The 20,000-nt window shown below is 38.4% G+C and overlaps 4 protein-coding genes and 1 pseudogene across 4 annotated transcripts; 1 reads left to right on the forward strand and 4 right to left on the reverse strand.

The window, feature by feature from the left end:
* Positions 1 to 2,737: 2,737 nt before the first annotated feature.
* Positions 2,738 to 4,531, reverse strand: LOC140944820 (uncharacterized). Its single transcript, XM_073393923.1, has 3 exons — positions 4,399 to 4,531; positions 3,716 to 3,783; positions 2,738 to 3,274 (listed from the first exon to the last, which is right to left on the reverse strand). The coding sequence occupies exons 1-3, from the start codon at positions 4,412 to 4,414 to the stop codon at positions 2,738 to 2,740; spliced, it is 621 nt and encodes a 206-aa protein (XP_073250024.1). The 5' UTR covers positions 4,415 to 4,531.
* Positions 4,532 to 4,587: 56 nt separating this feature from the next.
* LOC140944821 (uncharacterized) lies at positions 4,588 to 5,979 on the reverse strand (annotated as a pseudogene).
* Positions 5,980 to 6,499: 520 nt separating this feature from the next.
* LOC140944822 (uncharacterized) lies at positions 6,500 to 8,088 on the reverse strand. Its single transcript, XM_073393924.1, has 4 exons — positions 8,003 to 8,088; positions 7,392 to 7,775; positions 6,806 to 6,901; positions 6,500 to 6,710 (listed from the first exon to the last, which is right to left on the reverse strand). Exons 1-4 carry the CDS (start codon positions 8,086 to 8,088, stop codon positions 6,500 to 6,502), a joined length of 777 nt encoding a protein of 258 aa, XP_073250025.1.
* Positions 8,089 to 13,708: 5,620 nt separating this feature from the next.
* LOC140944823 (uncharacterized) lies at positions 13,709 to 14,452 on the forward strand. The gene has a single exon (XM_073393926.1). The coding sequence runs from the start codon at positions 13,709 to 13,711 to the stop codon at positions 14,450 to 14,452; it is 744 nt and encodes a 247-aa protein (XP_073250027.1).
* A 1,014-nt stretch (positions 14,453 to 15,466) lies between these two features.
* Positions 15,467 to 19,780, reverse strand: LOC140944824 (uncharacterized). Its single transcript, XM_073393927.1, has one exon. The coding sequence runs from the start codon at positions 19,778 to 19,780 to the stop codon at positions 15,467 to 15,469; it is 4,314 nt and encodes a 1,437-aa protein (XP_073250028.1).
* Positions 19,781 to 20,000: the final 220 nt, after the last annotated feature.

Genomic DNA, 20,000 nt, shown 5'->3' on the forward strand with positions numbered 1-20,000 from the left:
ACTCCTCAAAAACGGCAGGTTTTCCATTGCAAGTATTCGACCTCATTGGAGGTTTCAGAAGAAAGCGAAATCGTAGCAACACAAGCACCGGAAGTCGACCGGACAGTAAGGTGAGATTTATTTTAGGTGAGCTTTTTGAAGTTGACAACCCAATGACCGGAAGTGATTTTGATTGGATGGTATCGAATCAAGCTGTGTGGGGGTGGAAGGCTCCAGTAAAAGCATCTGTGTCAGGCGTTTCGCTCCTTCAGCTCTCTCCCTTTTTCGCTTCCATCTTTCCTCCTTTCCTCCAGAAACACCTGATACCCCAGGCTACAATTGCTCATAAACTAAGACTAACTGTTCCAAATCTGTAAAAAAGAAGTTCCACCCGACACTTTGCATTTGGTTGCATCTATTTCCCAGCAAGCCCCATGATTAGAATTCCTGGGTCCCAACCTCCCTCGACCATAGCCAGTCGTTCGTCCCCAAATTGTTGAACGTGTTTTGTTATTGAAGTCGATGTCCGACGTTGGTTGTGAGGCAAATCGTCGTTGAAGAAAAGAGGAATTTTTGTTGATGTTGATTTTCTCTAGTTGTTGAATTAGGCATATTTCGATGGTTGATTATTATATTAATCGTTGAAGTTGGACGGATTTTATTGTTGATGTAGAAAAAAAATGTTGAACTGCAGATTGGTTGTTGATGTTGGTAGTGATTTTGATTCGTTGAATTTTGCACCATTCCGCCTACCATAGTGCGCAGTGGATGCAAATTGTGTTGGCTGAAAAATCTAACCTTAAGATTGTATTATATAATACTTTTATACTAACACATGCTTGAATGAATACTTGGTTATTTGATTGAATACTAACCATAGACTTTAGGTTCTGGCTTGTTCTGCAAAATACAACATTGTTTGGTTGCTCTCGTTGATGAACTCGTATATACATTTCATGGTTCTCTTTCATGACAGATGAAAGCTTGTTCTAACTTTTTACATCAAATTAGCTCACATTTTCTCGCAAAGAGTTAAGGTCTGTAATAAGAACAAGCAAAATCTGACGATAATAGTTATTAATGTCATTTCTGATTTCATCAAATAAACCTATGTTTTAAATCCCGGAAAACTTAAAACTTAAACTTACATGTAAGCTTATTGAAAATTAAGCAAACTTAACAAATGTTAAGGAGCACATGTTGTAGTTTGGGCTTATCATCGCTTTCACTGCCTTCAAGAAATTCTCGGTGTTTTCAACAGTTGTACTGGCAATAAGAGCTCCAAAATTACCATGCAAGTGGCTGTCGAACATCACAATATTTGCTCCATGTGCAACAAAACAAATTGTCATATCGGTGATAATAAGAATTGCAGATAGATTAGCTTCTTGAGTTAAACGTTGGAGGTAAAATGCTGCTGATGACTGGGGTACATTTATATCTTCACTGGTTAATGTGATGTCAAACGAATCTTGCATTTGAATTTGTCCAAAGTTTTGTCTAAGATGTTGGACAGCGTCATCAACAGCAAAATTAATTGCTCTTCCCCCAGTTAAAGTGTCATGTGTGGAATTTCCCTGAATGATGCAGGACATCACAACAGCAGCCCACACAGGTGAAATTTGTGTTGGGGGTGGTAGGTGTCCTATGTTGGCATGATAACTTTTTGCCAAGTACAATGCAATGAAAGTGCAAGCGTTTGACCCCCTCCTGCCATTCATAGTAGCCTGCGAAACAGACTGTGGAAAAAAAAGGAATTTGCTGCCTGCACTGTTCACTGATGTGATCATGTTGATGTTTTGATTTGCTTGTTGCGCTTGGTGATTGACTCCTTGGTCTTGGCAGTGTGGCTGCTGTGGATGTTGGCCGTTAACAAAACCCGGATCGGATTGCTCGGATCGGATCGGATTGTGGATCGGATCGGACTCCGGATCGGATCGGATCGGATCGGACTGACAATTCGCCTTAAATTCCCGCCAAAATGGTCACGTGACATCCCCCGGAATGAAGATGGCGGAGAGAAGAGTATGTATACAATCTTCTGTAACTAATTTAGTGTTTCTTTTCTTTTTTTTTATTGTAAAGTGATCTCGTTATTTTCTGAGCCTACTTGAACGGAGGTGACATTTAAGATGTCATTCGCTTATTGACAACAAGTCGTCGCTATCGTACCTTGCTTATTACCGCGATTTTCTTAATCGTCTCCTCTGAAAAGAAGCATTCAATCCAAGCTCAGTGAGAAAGAAGACCAATTCAGAAGAGAGTGGAGATGAAAAGAAAAACAAAATCATTGCAATGAGAGATACGTACATCTCTGTCCGCCATCTTCGATTCGGGAGACGTCACGTGACCAAGCCTCTTTTTGGAATTGTAATCGTATGAAGTTATGCAACAGAAAATTTCCCAGTGCAGTTCAGTTGAAAATAATTCTTTGCGATGATTTTAAAGCTGATGGTGAATTTTAAGCCTGGTGATACATGAGAAACTATTTTTTTGGTATTAGTGACACAGGCGGCTCGGAAGAAAAAATCCGAGTCGAACCGGTTAGACTCACGTTGTGAGAACTCGGCTTTCTTATTCCGAGCCACCTGTGTCATTGTTAAAGCAGCTTTTGTCAAAATAATTCTTCTGCACCAAAAGCGAAGACACTAGTCCGATCCGTAATCCGATCCGATCCGATCCGATCCGGAGTCCGATCCGATCCGATCCGATCCAAGCAATCCGATCCTGGTTTTGTTAACGGCCGTGGATGTTGCTGTTAACATTCTTGTTGTTGTCCTTGTACTCTTAAACTTGGAGGTTGTGGGACAGTGACATTAGCTAAAGCATGATCTACAAACTGTTCCCATTCATCGGATTCATAGAAAATAGGTTGTCTTGAATTGTTAGGAGTTAATTCTGTGTCAGGCTCTTCAGAGGATAAGTTGGATGTTTCTGCATTGGTAGTTGATGACGACGATTTAGTAGGTGTTAGTAAACTGAGATTAAAAGTATCAGCCAGCATGGCTACTTTCTTTAACAGAGGCTTAGTACAGATTGGACAGTTAGAGTTATTTCGAAGGTAACATTCTTGGTGGAAAGTGTGGCAGCAAGCTAGTCTTACAAATTGGTCAGTGTCTTGAGTTACAGCACAGTTGCTGTAGTCGCATAAAATGGCTGGATTTGGATACTGTGGGTTGCTATCCAGATGTTTGTACGAAAGAGGAAGAGACTTTGTACCAACAATTTCATTGAATGTTTGAAGATGGAATTTTTGTCTTTTGTTTTGACTTTGACTGGAAGGGTTGTCTGTAACCTGTGTAACAAAAATAATGTTTCTGTCAAACACAGAAGATAGTTTTAAGAAATATTAAGAATAAGACAGTGATAGTCAAGCTTTAATGATTCCTCCATTAATCTTCATAGTAGAACAGTATTAATTTTATTTAACTTTATCACATTTTCATTAGGTTTGCCATGTTTTTTTTAGCTGAAGGATAAAATATGAACTGTTAATAATAATTTTTTCACTTCTTATATTTTGTAATATCGAGAGTTAGCCTTGTTAGTTTGCTGCTTCTTTAAGCTGAGCTTTCATCATCCATTTTCTTCACCTGTGTGCTTGTGTGCTTAGGTATTGATGAGGTGACATTTATGCGGCTTATCCGTTGAAATCTAAATAACTTCGCTTTCATCTATTCAATTCAAACAAGAAGAAGATTTATGTGTAGAGTTACAAAATGATGCAGATACTTACCTTCTTAGACTTTCCAATATTTTGAGCAACATCCTGGAATAATTTCAAAAGCACCTCAGCAACTTTGCCTGTATAAGTTTTAGAAGTTCACATTAAGTGAGGCAAATCAAGACAATACATGTCTATAGCCATGCAAGTTTTTTTTCAGTATAAATTTGTGGCCATGGTCTAGAATGACAGCAACCTGTATCTTTGTGTTTTTGTTTTTGTGGGGTTTAAAAAAGAACTATGCAACTCATACACTGTAAAATATCTGCATGTTATGGTGTATCTACCAAAATCATTGGTCAAGAGTTTCTAGGAGAGAGTAAGACTATGGGAATTTTTAAATGAAGCTCCATTAATATCTGCAAAATTGGTTTTCAAGAGGCAACACTAGAATATACAAACAGCATTAAATATCTTAAATAATGTTACGGTAAAAACAATGAGGAAGAAATTTTCATTGTCACTGCCTGCATTAAGATCTAAGACTTCCACTGTCAATGTCATTCTTAAGGTTAATGGGTGATTGGTTTTTCTTCAACTTAGTTTTAAACGATGTCTTTTCTGGAATAAATTGGAATTAAGACGAAAGAGAAAGTTGTAGTTGATTAAGTTTTTAAAAAATGTATCGCTTTTCTTTTGAAAAGGGAATAATAAAGCTAGATACAGTTGTCCCTTGCAGTTGTGAAACACATTACCTGCCACAAGTTTCATGTTTTTTTCCGATTGACCTCTGGTGTATGGCCTCACACAGGAAGAATGAAATTTCCTAGCAGTGTCAGAAGCAGCCAGAGAAATTGCTGTGTCATGTATCTCATCACCACTGTAATGTCTTGAAATGTGATTTCGTAACAATGAATGCCAGATTTCTACCTTCTTTTCTGTTATTATTGATAGCCATTGCTCTTTAAAGTTATAGTAGGCAGGAAAGTTGATCTTAGAGTAGATCTGTCATAATGATGTCGCTCCCAGATAATGAAAATAATGGCTAGACGAATCATGACATTTATGTACAGTTCCAGATTACCAGAGCAAAAAATGCTGTCATATTGAAAAAAGACCAGTGGCAAAATTTCTTCAAGTAAATTAACCAGGTACAGAAATTCAATATCTTTGCAGAACTTGAATTTGGCCAGGACTTTATGTCTGATTAACAACCATCCACACAAGGTTCCTGTAATAATGAGGCTTGTTCGAAAGGGTTTTGGTTTAAGTGGGAAGTCACTGGCAAAAACCTCCTTATAAAGTCTTGCAAAAACTATGTGGTGGCTTTTAATGACATCCTCATTTATATTTAAGCAGACATGAAAAGGTCCTTGTTCTGGAATAAGGGACAAATAAGGGTGTTCTTGGGAACTAGTTTCTGGTAGCTGAGCAATTATTTTTTTGGTGTATACCAGGTTGGCCAATCTCCAGGCAGTGGAATAACAAATAATTTACAGAAATCATGAAGGGGAAGAGCAGAATGGAATGTATGGTTAAGTGCGGCCTTGTAATCCTCCATGCTTTTCAAGCCTGCCTCGAATTCGTCTATTAAAACGCAAGTGCTCAGGGTAAGAAGTTCATCTTGTGCCATGCCATTGTATACTCTAGAAATGAAAGTAAAAATATTGTTACTTGTGCACCATGATCGCAATTTAAGACTTTATATAATGCATACATAATGCAGGTCTATTGTGTAGAGAAAAATAAGTCATTACCTACTGGGTTTCTGGAACATACATAGTACAAGAGCACATGTACATGTAGTGTATTTCCAGTTAGTCCAGTTGGGAGTGTTAGTGTTTTTTTTTTATTGTTTTTTTGTACCAAACAATTCATGCAAACCAAATCAACTTGGCAAAAGAAGACATAATTTGTTTTCTTCATGGTTCAAATGCTATTACAGTTTAGGCATTCACTGCGATTTTACCCACCACAGCTATGAAACCCTGTTAAACTGGACAGTTGTGGGAAAAGAGAAAACGTGAAACTCTTAATAAACACCTGAACTGTTTGATCTGTTTTTGTATATCTTTAGCCTTCAGCTGCTGACATTGTTGGGGAAGAGAGGTTAGAAATGAGTGGTGGTGACTTTTAAGACTTTCTGTGAACAGTTCTTGTATGTATCTTTTTACAATACCACCTCTTCAAACAGTCTCCTGCCCTCTGAAAGTAATTTTCAAAACACTGTGGACACACTGTGCGTTGGGTTTTTTTACAGCTGGTATTTCCAGGTGAATGTCCAGTAGAACAGAAGCCATGTGTGTTGCTTTAGACAATTTCAGGTTGTCTGGCATTCTGATTGTGTGAATATTATGAAAATCATCCAAGAGGAGAATCATAGAAGTACCTTCCTAATAAAATACAATCATGAATGAATAGTCGTAATAGTTAGTAGATATGTTTTGAACATAGTAATCAAGTTGTTATCATGTTACATTCTTATTAGTCTGTGAACAGGCTCTCTGTTTAAGGAAGGGTGAAAAAATCTTGCCTTTCCCCAAACAAAGAGCCTGTTCACAGGCTACCTTCTTATATGTGATAGTCCAATTTCTTTAACCTCTTACTGAGTTGTCAGTAGATAATCATACATTAAATGCCACTAAAGTGTTCAGGTTATCAAACAATATTAAATTTGTCATTCTAAAAATTGTTGTAGTATTTGTAAATTTTCTTTCATTTAATATGAATAATAAGGCACCCTGATTCCAGTGGTTTGGCTGTTTTAAAACATTACTGTGTAGCCTACATTTTTGTATGCTTTCAATTTATTTTATTTTAGAAATGGATTTGTACTTAATAAAAGTTATCAGGTATTTACATATTCAGTTGCACCTTAACTGACTGTTCTATTTTTTGCTTTAACAAGCTTGGATACTGCTGCCATAAGTTGATGTTGTGCCTATCAATTGATCTTGGTGCTACTGAAAAGCCAAAGATAGGGCCATTGTTCAAGCCAGCTCTTGAAAGGCCATGTTGGTGCATGTACAGACCCAGGTCTTTTTGCAAGGGACATGACTTCTGGGATCTAGACAAGATGAACAACAAAATAAGAATTTTTTTTTTACCCCATGATCTCATTAGAGGTCAGCATTGTTTTCTATTTCATTCCTTGCCAGATACCTAAAATATGTCATAATATGGAGAAGAGCAACTGTTCTTTGCTCCTGCAATGTTTTCCTGTCTTCTGACAGCCTGGAGTCGTCTCGAAGAATTGAACTGAGGAGGACATCAAACAAGCCTGGAAAACTTCCTCATATCTTCTGCATTGTATAATGGTTGGCCACTATTTTCATAGTGGCTGCTGAGGGCCTTCTGAAATGTCTCCATCATTTTCTCAAACGAAGGCTCTAAAAAATATAAATTTCTTCAATGTTAATTTTATTAGCACTTGATTTAAATCATGTTATGTGATGTTGGAAAATCTTTTGAGAGATAAAAACATTGGGCATTGGGCTTAATGAGTTGAAAGAGAGAGGGATGTAAATTTTCTGATTTTACTCAGGAAAGTTTCTTCTGTACTTAACCTTTTTGAGAACTTGACGTTTGCTGAATGTCCTTGTTTTTCTGTGGTGTTGGCTGGTTCATTACATTTTCCTATAGAAAAATATTTTTGTTTATATTATTTGTCCATCTGGTTTAGAATAAATTGTTATTATTATTATTTTTAAAAGAAGACAGCGAATTAAAATTGATGAAATTATAATGTTATTTAGTGTGCTTTACCTTATTTTCTGATGTCACTTTTTTTTGCTTCCTCGGAGTGAACATGGGGTGGGACGCGAATTCTTTATCTGCGAGGACTCTGCATTTATTACACCAGTTTGACCCAGGTTTGTATTCGGTAACGCTGTTTCTGCCCACCTCGTCAAATACTCTATACAGCCTGTCAGGGATCGGATGTTTTGATAAGCTTTTACCGTGTCCCCACGAAGATGGGCAGGAGCAGCGTTTGTCCTCGGCAAGTATCAAATTTCTGTGGCTTAAACAAATCCACGATCCCTCCGGTATATCTCCAGCTCTCGATAACGCTTTATCCACTCTTCTGAGCTGCTGTTGACTACACTTTTTTTCCTGTCCGTGTTCTCTCTTCCTTTACACATCTGCTTCCGGTGGTCACGCTCAGCATCAGCGACAGTAAACAAATCTCGGCGACGACAAGCTTTCGCATGTCGGCTCTTTTACCACGAAGAACTTTTTTAGTGAATGTCGAAAAAATTTAGTGAACTTGGTGAAGAAAGAAAAATTATCGAACTATCAACTGTAAAAACAAAAACCTTCACTTTTCAGTATTTCGCTTAACTTTAGCAAATTTCTCACCGTCGTTCAACTTTTTTTCGCGTGACGCCGGTTTCTGCAATGGTTTCAATTAAATTTTCGCGGCCGGCGACCGGGTACGAGTGCATTGCGCATGCTCGTGCGTTTGACCGCGGTTAAGCTTTCACCGGCGAAAATTGTCTGATTGGTCGACGCGCGACCACGTGACACTGCCAAATTCAAAATGGCGGCAATACATTCATCGTTTGTTTATTCCAGTGGAAAGAAGTGAAATTGCGGCTTAATATGAGTTGCAAATGCATATACGGATATTTTTAGAATAGCCTAGACTTTTTATTATCCTTTTTCACCTATTCCTATGGGATTCGTTCCCTGCGATGCTCGCGTTTTGGCCGGTTTACCGGATTCAACTTTGCACTCTTCACGATCACGAAGGACAACAATATTTTAGATGAAAGCCGGGTCACTAGAAAGAACGGCCTTTGTTCACAGCTCTATGCAGCAGAGAAATAAGACACTATGGGTCCTTTGAAATTGCTTAGACACCTGGAAGTTATTTTATTACTTTTTTTACCGAAAAGATAAAGCAAAATTATGTCTTCTCCAGCAATCTAGACTTTCTAATTTATAAAAAAAGCTTGAACATGAGCTAAATGAACTGTAGTGTCTGCATTCATGTTCTTTTCATTGATATTTTAATATCAAAACTTTAAAGCCGTCTATGACCGAGCAGGTTTTTTTTTTCTTTTTTTCTTTTCAATGGTTACTGTGCTTGATCTGAATAAGATAATGAAATTTTTAAAATTAGGGCAATACTATATATAAAAGAAGAGAACTTTGATTGCAAATATGTTAGTTGGAAAAAATACTGATTATACTACATGATCTTTTTACTATATAGGTTAGAAAAGTGATGAGTAGTCAAAAGTGCTACAAAGGAGTAAAAACCCAGATCTTTCCATTAATAAATTTTATTGACACTGTCAGGGACATATACTTTGCTTGAATACACATTTGTTCTTCAAAAATCTTGTTTGTGAAGCTGCACTTTGTTTGATTCAGGATCAATCAATCTTTTCTGAAGAGAAATGAACAATAAAGTATGTTAGCATGTCACTACTTCAACACTGCCTTAGCCAACAACTAAGAAGAAACTCAACTTCATATAAAAAAACAAAGTGAAAAATACTTCACTGTAACATTAAATTCATGCAAAATGTAGACCTGATGAGAAGTTTATAGGAAAAGAAACAAATGATAATTACAATGAAACTATAATGTTTGAATGAGATCTGTATTTGAGAGTTCTCTCATAATTCTGACAGAAGATCATAATAGGAAACTGCATATCCTACACAACTGCATTCATCAACATGATCCAACTAAAATTTCATGAAGACTAAAAGTTTACTCCAAACTTTAAACTCCTGTAAGGTTTTTCCCAGGTTTGAATCACATTGAATGCATATTTAAACAGTAATTAGATCTGTGAAACATTAGAACGGTGCAATGTCATGGAAGGTCTGGGACATTACTGAGACTCTAACAAAATCCTTTGGTGCAAGTTCCAAAGCCGCCTACTATTATTTTATTATGAGCCTGCTACTTAAAAACGTTTTGACAGCCCTGATATTGCACAGTAAATAAACACTGTTGGATATACACATGCAAGCGGTCCATGACCATCATGCTACCTATCCCTTAATCAAAAAACCTACAAATCGCCTTTTGCTGACTTTTTCACCTGATTTTGCATTAAATAGCCAGATTTGGTTGTTTTATGCTGAAAAGTGGATTTTTCTCAAAAAGCTTGGTACTTTGCTTACAGCTACAGTGTACATTGTAGAGCAGTCCCCTTTTACTACGACCCAAAGACTGGACACAGTGAACTCAAATGCTGTATTATGGAATAATTCTAAGTTGCATTTATGCTGTAGTAGCCAATAACATAAGATGTAAGAACCTGTGTTCCTGTTTCTTTATGATTCGTTTTACAAGGGATTTGAATCAGAGATCGTTAACATTGCCAGTGTCAAATGCTTGCTTGTCAGGCGAGTCGGATGCGACAGTTACACCTCAAGATAACTATCTTATAAGCTAATACAGTGTTACTACATGTACATCTAAATTATTATTTCTTAGCTAATACACTGTTTGGGTTCTCTCTGGACAAAGAAAACTGTCTGTAATAATGAGCTGTTCATAAAGTGGTGCTTATAACTTCATTTACCAGCAGTTCTTTTTATCTTATTCCAGATGGTATAAAAATTTAATTACGAACAACTTACTATTTGAAACTGGCTACAGTGTACAATAATACTTTTGAAGGGTCTGACTGCACTCTTATCGATCATAGACATTGCCTCCCGTGAGCCAATTCATGGATGAATTTGATACATGCACAAAAGAAAATCCAACACTCAACAATCAGAAAGATGTAATACTATGTGACCTCATGATGGAACTTAAAGAAAGGAAATGTATATTATTTTTAAGTTACATGTATTTTCTTACCCTTTTTTTAAGTTATGTAAATTGGTCTTTTGTTGAAGAAAATGAAACAATGTCAAAAATTAATGTTTTGCTGTGCATGCATCAGTCATGTAACCATGAATTTGACAAAGGTTTGGAATTGAAAACTGGACAAGTTTGTACTTGATGTACCAAATTTCTCACCGGCTGAAACTAACCAGCATGATGTGCCAATTTTTGGCTCTAGCTGACATCGTAAATAAGAAAACCCATATTTTGGAAAGCATTTTTTGGCAAAACAAGAACTGATTATGCGTATACATATTATAAAACTTAAAAGTACTCAATCACAATTAATAAATACACAGTACAGGTAAACCCCCAATGCTAGCAATCTTCTGTGACCCAAAGAGGGCAAGTATGCTGGTGTAAAAAAATAATAATAACTCCAAGGATTGCTCTACAGAGATATAACCATCCCTTTTCAGGGCTGTCATTATTGCAGTTAATTTATAATTTTCTGTTCTTTTTGTGTATGGCAATGTATGCTAAAAATAAAAGAAAAAATAATATTTATGCTGAGATACAAAATTAACTGTGCACAACATACACGTATACATAGATTAACATCCAAAGAATTCTAAGTGAAATACAGAGGGGCAAATTATTATGGAACAATCCACCTGAAAACATTAATGCCATGGCTGATTAAAAAAGATGTCTAAGTACAAGTACAGAATAACTTCCAGCAAACGTTCAGGAAATAGTTTAAATTGTAATATAAGGTGCCAAACATGATAGGGCCATTTTTGTTCTCACTTAAAAAAAACAACTTTGTGCACGCATAATGCATGAACGGTCCCTAGGGAAAATACTATTTTTTTCAGTTTCGATCGATCAAAATCGTGTCCCATTTGACACACATTCTAAAGAGAAAACGCGCTGATTTAGATTTAGCGGTCTTCCTATTAATTATAATTATAATGATTATTATTCTGTTGCTCAAACGGCCCTCCACCAGCTGTACCTTTCAATTTTCTCTTGTGTTGGACTGTGGGGCGAGAAACTTTAACCTGAGCATAAAATGCCAGCGAAGCTTAATAAATAAAAATTCGAATGTTTGAGGATACACTGAACTAGACTTCCAGAGGGTCCCTGAACTTCAAAGATGCAAGTCGATATTTGGTACGAAAACGGTCCACACGTTTAACACAACTGCCGCTTCCGTGCACAGCGGTACAAGCTAATTTATATACATAACAAAGCCCAATAATTTTTCTTTCACTTCTTTACAATTTCCTGTTGTACCGATGTGCACGAAACTAACAGTAAGCATAGAAAGTCAAAATTACCCACCTTTTTGGCATGCCTTTCGCACCCATGCCGGCGATTGCAAAGCCAATATCTCCGACAAATACCCACCAATGGGTTTGTCCGCCGTTTCCAAGGCGCTACATTTTCTAGAGAAAACATTCCACTCAAAACTTTCACCAAAATGTTTTTTGATCTCTTACTATGGCAAGAAAACCACAACGCTATCACTGTCAAAAAAAACAGCCATTATTTTTTTCATCTCAATCGGCATTTTTGCCTCAGAGCCAATGACATTGCGCGAAATAGATCACGTGTCATTTTTAGTAGAGCATGCGCAGACATTTTTCGCCGGTGAAGGTTAAGCTTTAAGGTTAAGCTTGGGATGGACCAGGGGCCCGTTTCTCGAAAGTCCCGGTAACTTTTCGGGCCCGAAATCAAATATTCAGATCGAAATATAAAGAAAAAGAGCGCGGGTCCTGGCTAGCAAACTACTCCATTTTGTTTCACTAACTGATAGTTTTATCATGCTAGATGCAAAACTATTGAAACCTCGATCTTTAATGTAAACGGAGACGCTTACCGGGCACGTTAATTATCGGGACTTTCGAGAAACGGGCCCCAGGGCGGATAAAGGTTGGGCGGTGAAACGAGCGCGTCCGAGCAAAAAGGTGTGATGCAGTGGACTGGGACTATGCTTAGAAATGTCGCTTGTTTTCGACTTCGGTCAGGGGTGGCGATGTGGTTTGTATGGTTTGTACATTAGACACTGCCGCTGTCACTGAATTATGGCAGCTTGATTTGTTTTCTTGCACTTCTTCCTCGTTCCTTTGTGCTGGTACGCTGTCTCCGAGAGGCAAATGTTGCTATTTATTGCGGGAGGTTTAGTTAGAGGAGACAAACATCTCTTTCAAAGGGTTTCTTTTATTACTTCCATGACTCTACCACTGAATTATATTTTCGTTCTGCTACTCGCCAATGTCGATGTTATTCCAAAACAAAAACAACTAAGTATTGTCTAAAACACGAAGGAAAATCTCATCCATGTCATCCATGGCAAAACTAAAAGACAGCAGATCTTGCTTCATAACTAGATGACGTGTATTTTATAAATGCGTGCAGCTCGTGCAAGGTGAAATTATGGTAATTTCAATCACCATCATCCTTCTTTTTAATTTTGAAAAAAACATCTCATACGTCTTCCTGTCTCTTCAAAACTTCAAAATTAGTTTCCCCTCAGTTTTTAATGTTTACCTTGTTCTGTTTTAGAGAGAAAAACGGAGAAAAAACCTTACAACTAACCTCAATAAATTTTGTTTACATGCGGTTGCCGGATTTGCAACGCATTGCGCGAATCGCCATGGCGCGTTGCACCCGAGAAGCAAAGTTTGAAGAAGTACAACGCCACTATATCAATATATATCAATCTAATTTTTTGTTATGTTATATAAAATTTATCCCCCTTTAACATATGTAAAAATTGAGGTTAAGAAGTGTTAAGCTTTTGCAAACGAAACGGCGAAAGACGATTAGGTGATATTTAGTTGAAGGAGGAGGTATTCAACACTTTCAAATTAAACTCAAATTTTGGCATTATACGACCAACAAGTTTGACTTATAGACGTACAGAAAAAAACATATGAAACTGTTTATTGATACTGTTATGAAACGAATTTATCTATTTAACATTGTAGCCTGAAATTAGAGAAAGAAAATAGGATTTCCGGTTTGCAAAAAGGAAAATTTCGCCGGCCTTCAAGCGCATCGGAAGCGCGGAAAGAGCGCTCGTGCCAGTCCTACTCCGCATCACACATTAAATGAAGAGCGGAGCGCTCGTTTCACCGCCCAACCTTTATCCGCCCTGGGATGGACTATCCGGGTGGAATATTATATATCTATTAAGATAAAAGACAAAGGCATTAGGAAACAGGAGATAATCGACTTCACTTGAGCGGATGAACCGTTATGAAGATAATTTGTGCAGGCATGCCCAAAACTGGTACTAAATCCATCTCCAAAGCTTTGCGATACCTTGGATTCACGGTCTTTGATTGGGAAGAGCAGACCTTGGATTTCTTGGACCACTGGGTCGATGTTTATCAAAATGGTGCCCAGCCGGATGTTCAGAGAGTCTTCCAAAATGCTGATGCAGTCGTTGATTTTCCTGGAAACTTTTTCTGGGAGGAAATACTGGAAGCTTTTCCTGACAGTAAAGTAATTTTAAGCGAGCGAGAAGAGGTTTCTTGGGTTAAAAGTTTAGAAAACCATCTTAGACTGCGTGAAATGGAGAGATCGAGTAATTTCTACCGCGTCAAGTTATCGCCAACCGCAAGAAAGATGGATCGCGTTCTGTATCCACATATTAACGCTATTCTTGGCTCTGCAAACCGCAAGTCAGCTTGTGTTTCGCGTAAGCGATATCGCATGCACAATCATCGTGTTAAGTCGCTTGTTCCACCAGAGAAGCTGTTGGTGTACAACGTAAAGCAAGGTTGGAAACCGCTATGTGAGTTTTTGGGCTGCGAGGTTCCAAAGGTTGCCTTCCCGCATGAAAATATCAAAGGTGAAATGGTAAAATTTTTTTTATCCGAGACAAGATATGGACGACAGGTGAAGTGGGAAATGCACAGAGCAACATCTATTATCCTATCTATCATAACAGTAATTCTGGCCGCAATTTTTGCCATTATATTTTTTTCGGCTGGTTGAATGTCCCAGTACGAACATTAACCACAAAGGACCGCAAACGAATATGCCACAGAACGTAGGATCTATTAAGACCTGAACAGCAAAAATAACTGACAAGTAGACAAATTAAATTCTGCAAGCAGAATACTTAAGATGCCCTGCGCCTAAGAAACGACCCATGATTTTTGGCTGTCGAAAAATAAAACCGGCCGATTTTTATCTCCCAAGTAGAGGTTACCGAATACTATTTAAAAGTGAATTTCTTTTGTTTCAGTTTCGCTTTAAACCAAAAATATAGAGCCGCAAACTTTCTCCGTCTGATAGCAACAAAATAAGGCCTAACATAAGTCCTCTCAAAAAACGGTTCAGAAATCACTATTGCAACGCAAAACAATGAGAAAACTACACGTTAATGAAGAAAAAGGCCTTTTAATGCAATGTCATTCGATAAACATCGAAAAAACTGCCAAAGCGAATAAAAAATAAATTTTCAAATATTGCATACTTAATTAGATAGAGCATTGGAGCTGATTTTAAACAAAAGAGAATGAGCTAGATTATTCTCTCTTGTTTTAAGGTAACAAGACGCACGCGTGCGTGAACCCGGCCTTCTTTTAGTTCATACAATGATAGAGCGCCGAGGGGTGGGGGAATGTGTAACCAAATGTTGTATATATAATCAGTTCTCTGTAGTTTTAATTCTTCACTCCATTAAAGCATATTTCTTCACATGTTCATATTTTAGAATTCTGTACTCTGTTCTACACTTAAAGGATTCATCGACATCAATTCACGTAAAATTCGATGATCTACACTCAATCCACACACTCAATCAGCTCCACGACTCCGAACGACTACACAGTTCCAAGACTCTTGCAAAAAGCTCAGTTTTCAGATCACGTGACGAGTTTTCCCGCCACAATGAAGCAATAATTTCTAACACACTCCCCGCCTTGATTGACACAGGTCAATCAACAACGAAACGAATAAAATAACAAATGAAAGAAAAAGAGTTTGCTGTTCTTTGACTTAATGTTAATGTTCACTAACATGTTCCTGTTCAGCATTTCCCACGAAGGTAATAGGGAAATCAGTGTTTCTGTTCTGACGCTCTTCCCGCACTTGTGATTCGACTTCTACAGGGTAAAGCCTATTTAGGGGTCTTGTCATTTCCACGATTCGATCTCCACTACGCACTCTTACAACAGCTCCTCTGTGGTAACCATCTCGTCCTGTAATGAGAGATTTGACGACTCCCATACTTACTACATGTTCTCTAGGCAGAAGCACAGGAAATTTGGTATCATAGGGTAACGACGACAGACCTATTCTTCCTTGACATCTGACTACACCTTCACTGTCCTGATAAAGTCCCAGAGTCGACTTCATTTGCTGGTACTTGTCACTGTTCAGGATACACTTTTGAACGTGTTTAATCCACTTCTTCTCAGCTTGCTTGTACACTTGCAAGGATTCTTCTTGATCACTTGATCCGTCCCTTCTTCTTTTCAATTTTTTGACAAATAGCAACACAAGTGAAGTAACCCTTATGAGCTTCGTCGGGGAACTGTAGGATTCAGGATTGATGATGCTCTCCAGATTTACTTCTTGTTTTTCGGTACACGTGTTCAATAAGCTGGAGACTGTAGGTTTGGCTGATTTCAATTCGCAGAACTCTTCCTTGGCTTGCACCTTTCCAGGCTGGACTGGCCAGTAGGCACTTTCCTTAGACAGGAATTCTGGACCATGTAGCCACAACCTACTTTCTTTGAGTGCAGTGGCTTTAATTCCTCTTGATGCAATGTCAGCCGGGTTTTCTGACGTAGGACAGTACCTCCATTGCTCAGGTGGTGCATTTCGTCTGATTTCGCTCACGCGATTCTCCACAAATTGCTTGTATTCCTTATTAGCGTTCCTAATCCACCACAAAGAAATCAGAGAATCCGTCCAATTGACTACGTCATCAACTCTCACAACGTTTTCTAAAGCTTGACTCACACTCTTCACCAATCTTGACGCAGTAAGGTTAGACAACAGTTCTAGACGCGGTATGGTTTGCTTATCCAACGGAGCTACTCGGGTTTTTGACGCCACAACCTCACATTCTACTCTTGACTCATATTCTACTCTCATGTAAACAACGGCTCCGTACGCCTTTTCCGACGCATCTGCAAAACAATGAAATTGGAGCGATTTAACTTCATTCCCACCGAGACCTTCAGCATAACACCTTTTAAAACTCACTCTTCCAGCTAGTCTTAGGTCTGACAAAGTTGACAACCACTCTTGGTTGAGTTCGGTATCCACTAACTCGTCCCAGTCCCTTTGTGCCTTGCACAGTTTTTGAAACCTAATCTTGAAGGGTAGAATAACTGGAGATATTAACCCCAAGGGATCAAAGAATCTCGTAGCAGTACTGAGAATCAGTCTCCTTGTAGCTGGCTGAACGTCCACACCCTCCAATATCTTATTCAAGTCATAGATCAGTTCATCTTGTTTAGGGTTCCAAAGCATTCCCAAGACCTTCTGCTCTTTCTCAGTACCTTGCTTAAAAACTGACTTTGAGAAACTCTCATCTTCCTCTTGAACACATTCTTTACTGTTTATAGCAAAGTCTCCAACGAAGGCTGAATCTTGTTTCAGGGATTGCAAAAGACTTGCTGAGTTGCTATTCCACTTCCTCATATTGAACCCTCCTGATTTGAGACAGAGTTTTATCTCCTTCGACAAAGAAAAGGCATTGTTCACATCCTTGGCCCCAGAAACGAAGTCATCTACATACAAAGACTTCAAAAGTTCAAGTGCGAATGCATTGTCATTCAGCATACAAGTATTAACATGGTGTCTGATAGTAGCATTGAGAATGAAGGGGCTAGCATTCACTCCAAATACAACTCTTGTAAAGCGAAGTAACTTAATCTCAGGTGATTCCTTATCGACATCATCTACCCATAGAAAGCGTAAAAAGTCTCTGTGTTCTGGATCAATCTCAATATTCAAAAATGCTTTCTCAATATCAGCAGTTACAGCAACTTCATGAACTCTAAATCTCAGCAAAATGTCCAGTAGAAGAGGATTTAATGAAGGTCCGACATGCAGACAGTCATTTAAGCTTGGTCCAAACACCTTGAATGAGGCATCATATACAACTCTCACCTTTGTTGTATCTCTGTCAAGTCTCACAACTCCCCTGTCTGGGAGGTAATGTACATTTCCAGGTTCTAGGACTTGATCTTGCCGCACTTCTTCAACTACTCCACTTTCTAATTGCTCCTTAATCACTTGATCATATTGTTCCAGTATTTCTGGTTGGGTCTTAAGCTTCTTAATCACAGTTGCCAACCTTCGTGATGCATTTGTATAATTATCTGACAGCATAGGGTGATTATCCTTGAATGGTAGCTTGACTTGGTATCCTTCACCAGTGAATCTTATCTCATTTGAAAACTTGTCATGAACTGAAGTTTCAGTGTCCCTTATGCCTAAGGTTTCCAAGTCCCAAAATTTCTGCAAATCATCTTGCACATGGCTGATGTCAGCTGACTCAATTTTCAAAACATGTGTAGCACTTAGGTTAACTGTGCATGACTCTGTCAATGCTGGAACTGCAGCTGGTCCTGACAGTACCCATCCCAACTTGGTCTCAAGAGCTACAGGTCCAGATGGATCTCCCCTGATAATTCCTCCAGTAAAGAAAGACCAGTAGTGATCTGCTCCTATTAGTAAGTCAACACTAACTGTTCCATTAACAGCTCCACATGCAAGCTGTAGCCCTTGAAGGTATGGATAGCATTCTACTGCACTTTGAATTTCTTGGTTTGATACTGGACTGCATATTACTGGTACAACGTAAGCAGTGACGTACACACTCATTGCATCTATTGTTCTGATGCACAATTGCACAATGTCACATTCCTTTACAGCTGCTGAATTGTCACCAAATGTTTTGATTAGCAAGGTTTTCTTACCAACAGTAGGTAATTTTAACTGCTCACGTGTCTTACTGGTTATATAAGATCTCTGGCTACAAGAGTCAAAAATGACTTGAGTATACATTCCAGTTCCTTGATTATCTGGTCTAGAAACAAAGGCTTGGGCAGTCTGCAACAGTATAGAGTTATTATTGCTTCCAACATGCATTGTTGATGTTCTGACATCGCTGGATCTCTCCTGGGAAGATTCAGATCTACTAAGTGATGCTAATTCAGCTCCTGAACTACTAGGTTGGACAGGCTTCTTAGGGTTTTCACAGATAGTCACATGATGTCTAGCTCCACAATTAAAACATTTGGCCTTTGACTGACAACCTGGTGTAATATGCCCTGCTTTCAAACAAACAAAACACCTGCCACTTCGTCTCAGTATAGTTCTTCTAGCCTTTGGTTCAGTAATGGTTCTACAGGTGATGAACTTGTGATTTTTCTTGCAAAAGACACATTGCAGAGTACATTCTTCACTGCCCGCATAAAGTGCAGATGAGGAAAGGGGCTGTTTGAATCTTCCCTTATGCTGGTCAAATCTAGGGTTAGAATTGGTTGGACTACTTGTTTTCACTGCATTACACCTTTCTCTTGCCTCCAACTCAGATTTCAGTGCATTTAACAGGACATCAAGGTCCCAAGTTTCTTTACTGCCAAACTTGCGACTGATGATTAATCTCAACTCTGAGGGAATTTTCTCCATTACAACTGGAACTAATAAATTTCCAAAGGACTCTGATTCGATGCCTAGTGCCTTCAAACTTCGAATGTTTATCTCAATCTTGTCAAACAAATCACGGAGTTTCTTCGTTTCATGCACTGAACTGACTATTGGCAATTTCAACAAAGCGTCCATGTGGTTAGAAATCAACAGCTGTGGTTTACCAAATCTATCTCTAAGTATATCAATGGCAGTTTCGTAATTATCTTCGGTGAGTGGCAACCCAGTAATTGCAGATTCGGCTGCGCCTGTCACACAACTCTTCAAATAGGTGAATTTTTGGATTCTTGAAATGTCAGTGTTTCTGTTAACCGCAGATTCGAAAGTGTCCCAAAAACTCTGCCATTCCTCGTAGTTGCCTGAAAATGACTTTAGTTCTAGTTTAGGTAGCTTCACTTTCGCGCCCTCATTGCTTTTGACATTGTTATTAATTTGACTGAAGCTTGGTGAAGTTCCCACGTGTGCGCTATTTTTAGCATCCTCTAAACTCAAGTCAATTCTAGCCAAAATACGGTAAACTTTTGCACAAAACTCACCACAATCCTCGACTTCTTTCTCAATGTCTCTCCCCTTACTATTTTCCAGAATTGTTTCGTCCAGCTTTTGGATAGTTTCTAGCCTTTCATTGAGGGTGAATTTCAGTCCCATAAGTTTTTCCCTTGATGAATCTTACACGTGATCGGCAGTTTGCTCGACTAAAATCCTCGTCACACCTTCCATCGTTTTCTCCACAAAAGCTCTGTGGGCATTTCTAATTCTCTTTGCTTTTTCGTTGTCCATTCTTTTCTTCTTGTACTGTTATCCTGTTTTTGACGATTAATTGATTAAACTTGTTTCGCCGATCCGGCGACTGCAAAGGACCATGTGA

Source organism: Porites lutea, chromosome 7, assembly GCF_958299795.1.
Source record: "Porites lutea chromosome 7, jaPorLute2.1, whole genome shotgun sequence".
NCBI lineage: Eukaryota > Metazoa > Cnidaria > Anthozoa > Scleractinia > Poritidae > Porites > Porites lutea.